Source organism: Pimephales promelas, chromosome 6 (genome assembly GCF_988280905.1).
Source record: "Pimephales promelas chromosome 6, fPimPro1.hap1.1, whole genome shotgun sequence".
NCBI lineage: Eukaryota > Metazoa > Chordata > Actinopteri > Cypriniformes > Leuciscidae > Pimephales > Pimephales promelas.
Genome location: NC_142774.1, coordinates 5,877,844 through 5,888,787, shown reverse-complemented (window position 1 = coordinate 5,888,787; position 10,944 = coordinate 5,877,844). Strand labels below are relative to the sequence as shown.

Sequence of the window (10,944 nt, the reverse complement as noted above, 5' to 3'; positions counted from 1 at the left end):
GTAATGAGGTCAAAAAACTCTTTAACAAATCATATTACAATTCCCATGTCTGAAACTTAAATTCCCCACTATTTGGGTTTCATTAACTTGAACGGTAAGTTAAGTTCTGAAGTAAACCTTCTTATAGGCTAAATAAGCCACCGGCGTGTGTTGAAATCACCAAATGAAACAGTTAATAGTTAACGTACGTAGTTGGTTAATTAATAGCCTACAATAAGCAGCAGTATTGTTTTCCCTCAGACCTATGATGATGTCGCCTGCTGTGCCGACGCCATCTTAATCTCAAGACTTGCTGCTCTCCGCTGTACTGTGGAGGTATGGATAATACTCTTTGATAATACATATTCATTAGAAATAACTTCATCCTGAGTTTGTTGTTTAAAACCGATGCCATAAGCGTCTCTCATCAACAAACGCCATGTTACATGTTCACCGCTAGGTGTCACTGTTATCATCGTTATAATTTGGTCCAGTCTGTCATTTGTAGCTTGTGTTCAATTATTTCCCAAAACCTGTTTTGCATAGTTTACTGAATATCGTGTGAAAATTTAGTTGTTCATAGAAATTTCATAATTTTTTATAATCGAGGAACTAACCTAATCAAAATACAAAATATGTCCTCTTGTTCTGAGAGATTTGAGAACTACTTCTTGTGTATGTTGAGTCCACTATTCAGTATAGTGGTGTGAAGGCAAGAATATGTTAGAAAACCTGATACAGAATGAACACAATAGTTTATTTATGATCTTTGAGCTTTTGAAATAACTCTAAGGGACTCTCGTTCTCTGAGGATATGTTACACTTTCTTCTCTAAAGTGGAGAAGGTTTCCACCCTCCACATATGTCCCACAAAGAGAGCATCTGTTACTCTTTGAACCTTCTTCCCAGACTGGACCTGCTGTTGCCATGGAGACACCCCCACCCCACATCCTCCTCTTAATCCTCCCTGACTTCATTCAAACTATGGTCATCCCACCATTGGATGAAAGACTGAAAATGATAACATAGTCTCTTTTGTTGTAGTAGACTGTGATATTCTATTTATCTATCTATCCATCCGTCTGTCTATATCCATCTATCTGTTCATCCATTAATCTATCTGTCTGTCCACCTATCAATCCTTCCATCTGTCCATCTATCTATCTATCTATCTATCTATCTATCTATCTATCTATCTATCTATCTATCTATCTATCTATCTATCCGTTTGTCTCTATCCGTCTATTCATCCATCCATCCGTCTCTCCACCTATCTATCCATCCATCCATCTATTCATCTATCTATCTATCTATCTATCTATCTATCTATCTATCTATCTATCTATCTATCTATCTATCTATCTATCTATCTATCTATCTATCCGTTTGTCTCTATCCATCTATTCATCCATCCATCCGTCTCTCCACCTATCTATCCATCCATCCATCTATTCATCCGTCTATCTATCTATCTATCTATCTATCTATCTATCTATCTATCTATCCATCCATCCATCCATCCATCCATCCATCCATCCATCCATCCATCCATCCATCCATCCATCCATCCATCCATCCATCCATCCATCCATCCATCCATCCATCCATCCATCCATCCATCCATCCATCCATCCATCCATCACCATCCATCCATCCATCACCATCCATCCATCCATCCATCCATCACCATCCATCCATCCATCCATCCGTCTGTCTGTCCGCCTATCTATCAATCCACCCATCTGTCTATCTATCCATCCATCTATTCATCCATTCATTCATCCATCCATCCATCCATCCATCCATCCATCCATCCATCCATCCATCTGTCCATCTATCTATCTGTCGATTAGATGTTTATTCTTCCACTGTTTCAGTTATTGGTCTCTTTATTTGACATCAAGGACAATTTAAGAGAATGTCACAATCTCATGTTCGTCTCGGCAGGCACTTTCACTCAGAGGTCAAGGACAAACATGCAACAACACCACCAGCTCATTCCATAATCCATAAAAATTTAAGGACTATTTACATATGACAAGACCTACATGAAACCCTCTTGTGAAAACTCTGCAGAAAGCGGTTAGGTTTCCTAAAGATTTCTGCTTGAAAATCTACAGGTTCCTTAGCTCATTTTATTACTGATTTATTTTAGTGCCACCAGCTCCATTGATCACCATTTTTCACTTAATTTACCCCCACAAAACTGCACAGAAAAAGCCCATAAGGTCAGGAAATCTGAGAATAACAAAGCAGACATGACACATGACATGAATCCAGCCGCATGATTGTGCTCATGCATCAGGTGTGTGTGAACCGTCTTAAGGAGTTAAGTGCTTTAAGACCTCGCAATTCCCTCACAGTCAGGTATTAGACACGTTGACAAAGCCGTGTGTAATCTGTCATAGCACAGGGATTACAGTACGGCCGCGGTAGCGCAGATGAGGTCGGACAAAATGGCGGAATAAAGGGAAACAAATTGTAGAGTAATCTCCTGAGAGAAGACGCTCGGGCCAAAGGGGGTTCCCTCGGAAAACTCCATTTTGTCTCTCTTTCCGCCCTCGGGGACTTCTCGCAATCCCATAATCCCCCTTGTTTGATGTTTGAGAGCTGATGGCGATGATGAGGACGGCCCAGAAAGGGTCTTTGTGTGTGCCGTGTGGCTGCAGAACTATCAAGGGTTTGAATGACATGGCAAGAGGGGAGAGAGACGGGTAACTTTAGCTTAATCTAGGCTTAGCGCTGCTGCACACACACTCGCTCGCAGGTGTGTGTGGCCCTCTGGCTTTGTGGGGATGGTCGGACCCAAACCTCTCTCTGTATCTCACCCCAAGGATCAATACGGCTCTTGAGGCCAAGGATCTGCGAGAGAGAGAGAGGCCCAGGGCCTCGGATTAACTCGGGCTCCACCCCTGCTAGTTTAGATTTCGTTTCTGCTCACGACTTTAACCGTTAACACTTTTTAATAAGAAGCGTTCATCTGCTGCTCAACGCCGAGCAGGACCTGGGTAGGCTTGCACCCGTCGTTCGTAAGGTTTAATTGCGACGTAAACATTCGCATTTGGAGTTTAGTGTGCCACTAACATTTGTACGTTTTTCGGGAAAGCTAGAATTCTCTAGTAAGCCATAAACTCTCTGTAAACAAATGTATCATTTTTGTCTTGCGGGTCATACAGATCTGCACAGGTTTCAATGCAATTTTTTTTTCAATATCTTATTTTTTGCGATTTTTCAAAAGTCTATGGGGAAAATGCATTGCTTTTCGATGGAGGGAACCCACGCGCCGCTAACGTCCGAGTTGTCCTACAAAGTGACGTCATAACTTCGGCACTTTATACACAAGCATGACGTCACCGTTCTCACAAATTCGTGTTTTACACAGAGATTATCGTTTGCAAAAACTTGCACTTTGAAACCCGTTTTCAAAAGTTGGCGTTTTCAGTCCTCCGAAACGCTGAAAAAATGTCGAAAAAGTTTTTAGTTTTTAGTTGAAAACGTTTTCGTTTAAACGGCCCCTAAGTGTTTGTTCACTAGAACTTGCAGTCTAAGCTGTTTATATTTACCAGAGAGGGACGGAGACGAGGGAAAGTGGATTTTGAGCAGTGGCGGCCTCAATAACAGGAATGGATTCATGGATGTAATTTGATTGGTGGGAATAAAGGCCATCAGCCCACTGAACCATAGACACTCCGATGATGAGCTTGATCGACATGTGCCACGAGACGGACATTTTTCTGTAATACAGGTTAAAATTAATACTCATACATTTAATAATAAGCATTGCTTACCTTAAGTAGGCTTACTAATTCTTGGAAAGGCAGAATTGTGTTTTTATTTTCAACATTAAAATATTTTTTTTTCTAACCTAGCCGAGTGGTCCGTACTGAGGTTGGGTCCACCAAAATAATTGTTTTTAGGTCATTTTTACTCCTAGCAGAGGATTTATGGACATAAACTAGAATGATTCACTGTCATTGTTCATACAATCATTAAATATAATTATATATATAATTATATATAATTATTGTACCTGAGAAAAAAAGGTACAAAAGCTGTCACTGGGGCAGTACCTTTTCAAAAAGTGGACTTTTGTCCATTTTAGATGGTAATATGTACATTTTAGTTGCTAATACCCAATGTCCATTTCAGGAGCTAAAATGTACATTTTAGGTGCCAAGTCCATTTCATGAGCTAGTATGTACATTTTAGGTACTAATATGTACATTTTAGGTGCTAATATGTACATTTTAGGTTCTAATATGTACATTTTAGGTGTTAAAATGTACATTTTTGGTGCTAATATGTACATTTTAGGTGTTAATATGTACATTGTAGGTGCTGATATGTCCATTTCAGGAGCTAATATGTCCACTTTATGTTCTAATATGTACATTGTAGGTGCTAATATGTCCATTTCAAGAGCTAGTGTGTACATTTTAGGTGCTAATATGTACCACTAAGGTACCAATATGCAGCCTTTGGGTACAAAAGTGTAACTTTTGAAAAGGTACAGCCCCAGTGACAGCTTTTGTACCTTTTAAGTTTTGAAAAATGTGCATTTTGATCATTGGTTGTTGAGTTTTGTGTCTAAAAATGACATCAAGGTTCTGAAAATAGTAACAAAGAGATTGTGAAAAACTGTATAAACTGTATTTCTATTGTTTTATCTTCATCTTTTAAAAGCTACACTACTAGAACAATAACACTTGGCGGTTACCACTTTTTACAGTGTGTGAAAGATCAGAAGATAAATAATTTCTGATTAACCCGGTACATTGGGCTTTTCTTAGAGTCTAACACAAAAAAGTGTGGCATGTTTTACTTGAAAGGTGTACTTGTTGTTTAAATGTCCAAAATGATATATTTTGGGACCAATAGGGGGCAGAAGCAGTCAGCTAATGCTAATGATGCCCCTTTCCTCTTGAGCACCAAAACTGTCATTCACATAATTGTCAGAATGATGTGCATGAGCATAGGTTAGTTGATGTTTAATTGTATGCTATTAAGCCCTATACATATTATAAAGCAACATTTGTGTGTGTGTGTGCGTTGGGCAATAGTTTAAGAACGGGCTGAAAAATACAGAGGCTAATTGAGCAAATCTCTCCCAGTCATATGCTGCATGTTTCAGTTGACCCTTGACCTCTCATTAGGAGGCGAATTCTCGGCCTCCATCCGTACCTTAAATTTTTCAGCTCGTTTTTTTGCGAATTCATGTATTGCGCTCCTCTCTCGGCCCTCGCTCCTCTTGGGTGGCCCTCGTAATCCTCAAAGTCTTTAGGGGACCACAATCCATGTCAAAACTCAATGCCAAATCTTACAACACTTACCAAGAAATTAAAGGGCTCTTGTTAGTGTGTTGGCGGTTGAAATCCCCTGCTGACCGCCACTGTGGTAGACTGGGTTATCTCACCTATTTTTCTCAGCTTTAACAGGCCTAGTCAGAATAGATGCCATATTTAAAAAATGCAAATGTTTTGAATATATTAGTATTTTTGTGTTTTATAATTGTGCATTAATTCCTGTCAAACATCATATGTGTATTCTGGACAGCCTTATTTTCATTAATGTGCAAAGCATTCCATTCCAAACAAAGGTGAGCTCAAAGCCCATTGGTCAGCAGAATCGACAAGTACAGGAAGCAAGTAAGCCAAGGCGAGTTCTGTTCATTTTGCGCTCTCTCATCCGTCATCTCTCTCTCTCTCTCAGGGTAAGTGACCCCGGGTCCTCCAGTGTCTGCACTCAGAGAGGGATTAGAGATTAGTGCCGTCGCCAGCATTCCACACATACCTGATTTCTGACTTCTACCTCACACCGAAAACCTCATGACTTCAACCAAAGAAGAAATCCTCCTGCTCTCTTACACCGTCACAACACGGAGAACAACATCATTCTCTGGCCAGTGAGCTTCTATCTATCTATCTATCTATCTATCTATCTATCTATCTATCTATCTATCTATCTATCTATCTATCTATCTATCTATCTATCTATCTATCTATCTATCTATCGATCTATCGATCTGTCGATCTATCTATCTATCATCTATCTATCCCCTCTCTATCTATCGATCTATCAATCTGTCGATCTATCTATCTATCATCTATCTATCTATCCCCTCTATCTATCTATCTATCTATCGATCTATCTATCTATCTATCTATCGATCTATCGATCTATCTATCTATCTATCTATCTATCTATCTATCTATCTATCTATCTATCTATGCCCTCTCTATCTATCAATCCCCTCTCTATCTATCTATCTATCTATCTATCTATCTATCTATCTATCTATCTATCTATCTATCTATCTATCTATCTATCTATCTATCTATCTATCTATCTATCTATCTATCTATCTATCTATCTATCTATCTATCAATCCCCTCTCTATCTATCTATCTATCTATCTATCTATCTATCTATCTATCTATCTATCTATCTATCTATCTATCTATCTATCTATCTATCTATCTATCTATCTATCTATCTACTAAGTTATTACTTATTTTATTAAAGACTATCTATAACACATCACAACAAAAACCATGATGTATAAACACATTTCAGAATATTATTTATTTGCAGTACAAAAATTGAAACATTAAATGTGCTTAATTGTGATAAAAACAATGCCACATTGCAAAAAAAAAAAAAAGTTTTCCAACAAAACAAAAAATCTTACATTCTTTCCTTCTTCAGAATTTGAGGTGAAATATGAGGCAGACGTGCTCTTGACAGCTGTCCTGAGATTGAGTATGTGTGACATGTAGCATATCATGTTCCAGCCAGGAACACATTACATTTAATTTTATGCTATTTTGCTCTGACACATGTTGTTTATGATGTTCCTCATTTGTTAGTCGCTTTAGATAAAAATATCTGCAAAATGAATGAATGTAAACTGTCTTAATACTGAATATTACTAACATTTTAAAGACTATTAAAAGGTGAAGAGAAAAAAAATGCTAGAGGTAAAATATAATTTGAATTTGATTTTAGGAAGGAAATGAATGGCAAAACTGTGTGATGTCTTATTACATTTTCAAAACTTAATTCATACATCGAGCAGTTTTATTCTGAAAACATGAACAGTATGTCCTCGCTTCGAGTCCCAGTTCATTAACAGTCATATCTGTCAATTAAATGACTATCAATGGCCCAGTTTCTAAGTCCGACCCCTCTGTGTCTGTCTTTGTCCTGAGGGTAGGGCAGTGTATGGCCAGTTTCATTAGCCGAGTCTCACCAGTTCTCTCCCATTTGCAATTCTCCCCATTGTTTCCCTAAACAATGGCAGCAAACAAAGCATTAAAATGGAAATGACTGTAATGTAGCTAATTAGTTATCTGTGTTGGGATTGTTAGCGGGGAGAGGGGGTGGATAATTGGAGCTCTCTCTCTGTCTGTCTCTCTAAGAGAATTAACAAAATTTCAGGTGGACACAAATTCCTAGTCGAGTGTTGTGGTGACTTGCCTAATTTCCGTGTAACATTTTTTTTCTATATTTTTTATTTTCTACATTTTTTTCATATATATATGCAGACACATTTTTAAATTTATTTTCAAATTTCTCCAGACATTTTTTATTATTAAGTCGAGATGTAGGATTTGTTTGTCACATAAACAAGAACTTTTAATGACGGACAGATTTTACATTAAGACTTGAGACTCCTAACATTGCTGAAACACATTGAATTTATTTATTTACAACGTTAATAATCCGTTTAACAATGTTTCTCAGTATTTTTTTTCTCTAGCCAGTAGGCTACACTTTTGTCAAATCAACTTAAATATTTAATGTGGTTCAGATAACATAATATTTTGAGTTTCTGGTGATCAAATCAATCTCCTTCATTGTATTAACTCAATTTTTCCATTTCAATAAACTTAAAATTTTAAGGCAACCAGGTTACTTAATTTTTTAAGTTAAACCAACAATAATTTTTTTATAATGTACAAACGCATGTTCGACTGAACACAATGTTCAATCTAAACCTATGACACATCCTCCCAGTTTTTGTTAATTTGTTTTGGCCCGCAGACAAATGTTTAGTCTTTTTTTCTTCACTTGCCCATGTCATTTTCATTTGTTTATCGTCGTCTTTCACAGGTGCGAATCCACAAGTCTTGTTATCACGTGTTAACCGGCTGATTGGTGATTGTTAACAGCTTGGCTTTAAAAGACACATTTTAATGACCTCATCAAGAGCACTGAATAACCCCGTTTAAGTGCTTTTTTTGTCATTATTGTCCCATTAATGGCAAGAAGACACTTATTCAGGATTGGCCAGAGACGTCAGTGCATTGTCACATCTCTGTGAGTGGTTTGTGATGCTTTCATAGTTATCTGTGTAAAAAAAATAATTGGAGTAAAAAAAATCTTTTTTGAATTATTCCCAGTAACACTACATTCTTCAGCTAATTTCACTTCACTACATGTGCCTAGTAATAACAGTAAATTATACATAATTACAAGCAACTAACTCCAACCGTAACTTTATAGAAAGTACATGTTGTACTTATTTGAGTAATACAATGTAACTACGTGACCTTAAAATATAGACACACATAGAACGAAAAATGTATACACAAACGCTCGATGCAACAATCATTTAGTGAAAATATGCCGAATAATATCTCAGAAACAATAACCATGCACTTTATTTATGCTGGGAACATGCAAAGCCTTGACAAATGTGTTTCCGTGTAATATCTGTGTCTCAAAAGTCAAATGTAATAGCTTTTTCACATATAGTAAGATGAACCCTCTGGAAAGAGTCCAAACCGGTTCACTGAGATGATGTGGATATGTTTAATCTGTTAATGGTTGTAAACGTAATTCTCTTTCCTGTTTCGTCTTCACGTTGTTGATTCTTCTGGGGTTTGGATATGTCAGCGTTAGTAGAAGTGGGTGTGGTGATTGTGTCCCAACAGGACTCTTTTATAAACAACAAAGCTGGTAATTACTCAACTGGCTGATGTTTATACTGAGACAGGTGCTAATTAACCCTGTTCATTAATGACATTAACAGGCGACGGTCATCTGGATGAAGGGGATTTCCACAAATATCTCCAGACATGGCCTGAAAGGAACGTTGATGAAGGTAACTTGTGTCAATGCAGTGATTTGTTACCAAATTTGTCTTCCAAAAATGGAAAACATGTTAAATGTGAAAATAAAATGCAGATAACCGTACAATTGTATGTAGTTAAAGAAAGGCGCTCGTTTACCCTTGTGTCGTTCCTAACCGATTTTTTTTTTCTTTTTGAATTGTTTTTGTCAATTCACAGGAATTTATGACATGAGGGTGAGTAAATGATTTCATTTTTCGATTTCATTTTTAAGATTGGAAATTCAATCCAATAATTAATAAACATGCTTTAATTATTGACTACTAAGAGTAAAAATCATTTGACATTTTGATACTTTTTTAATGTATGTCATTGACTTCTTTTGAACCAATAATGTATTTCTTTCTAAAAAGTAGAGTAAGGAATGCAATTTTCATTCTTTTGATTATTTGCTGAGGATTGTGATTATTTTTACCGCCATTATTCACAGACGTCAAATCACAGCACACGATGAGCTCACATATACAGCAGCTGTGTTACTGACCACTGCTTTTTTTCTCTGACGTGTCCAAAAATGTCTTTATTTCGATGTTTTCGACCGTCTGTAAATTGGATTATATTTGTCACTAAATATTATCAGCATGACTTTAGTTTTTTCATCACCCCAAAACTGTGATGCCTCCACCATTATGTTTATCTATGCATGACGTCACAAGAATATGGAGGCTTGTTTCCGCCACTGAATAAAAATAAATAAATAAATAATTGCGACTCACAATTGCAAGATACGAAGTCAGAATTCTGAGAAATAAAGTAGCAATTCTGAGAAATAAAGTCACAATTGCGAGATATAACGTCGAAATTCTGAGAAATAAAGTCACAATTGTGAGAAAAAAGAGAATTGCGACTTTATCTCACAATTCTGACTTTTTTTTCTCACAATTGCGATTTACATCTTTATAACACATAATTGCGAGTTTATATCTCAACATTCTGACATGTTTTCTCAGAACTGTGTTATATAATGTAAACTCGCAATTGCAAGTTATCAGGCCAATTCTAAGGGGAAAAAAGACGGAACTTTTCTCCCTCAGAATAGTTTATATCTCACAATTCTGACTTTACATCACACAATTTTGACTTTATAACATGCAATTGCGACATTATATATCTCACAATTCTGACTTTACAACACAATTTCGACTTTATCTCGCAATTCTGACTTTATATCTCGCAATTCTGACTTTATATCTCACAATTCTGACTTTATATCTCACAATTCTGACTTTATATCTCGCAATTCTGACTTTACAACACACAATTTTGACTTAATATCATGCATTCCTATAACACGCAATTGCGACTTTATATCTCGCAATTCTGACTTTATATCTCACAATTCTGACTTTACAACACAATTTCGACTTTATCTCGCAATTCTGACTTTATATCTCGCAATTCTGACTTTATAACATGCATTTGCGACTTTGTCACGCAATTCTGACTTTATATCTCGCAATTCTGACTTTATATCACACAATTCTGACTTTATATCTCGCAATTCTGACTTTATATCTCGCAATTCTGACTTTATATCACACAATTCTGACTTTATATCTCGCAATTCTGACTTTATATCTCGCAATTCTGACTTTATATCTCACAATTCTGACTTCATATCTCACATTTCTGACTTTATATCTCGCAATTCTGACTTTATATCTCGCAATTCTGACTTTATATCTCACAATTCTGACTTTATATCTCACATTTCTGACTTTATATCTCGCAATTCTGACTTTATATCTCGCAATTCTGACTTTATATCTCACATTTCTGACTTTATATCTCGCAATTCTGACTTTATATCTCACAATTCTGACTTTATATC

The 10,944-nt window shown here is 36.5% G+C and overlaps 1 protein-coding gene across 2 annotated transcripts in view; it reads left to right on the top strand.

Moving 5' to 3' along the window:
- The first annotated feature begins 233 nt into the window (after window positions 1–233).
- otx2a (orthodenticle homeobox 2a) overlaps window positions 234–10,944 on the top strand; it is a 38,320-nt gene continuing 27,609 nt past the window's right edge. For both annotated transcript variants that reach the window (XM_039686915.2, XM_089132003.1), the window contains exons 1-4: window positions 234–315; window positions 5,689–5,881; window positions 9,014–9,085; window positions 9,273–9,289. In XM_039686915.2, the coding sequence (XP_039542849.1) occupies window positions 9,284–9,289 (6 nt within the window). In that variant the 5' untranslated portion in view covers window positions 234–315; window positions 5,689–5,881; window positions 9,014–9,085; window positions 9,273–9,283. The remainder of the gene's footprint in view (window positions 316–5,688; window positions 5,882–9,013; window positions 9,086–9,272; window positions 9,290–10,944) is intronic.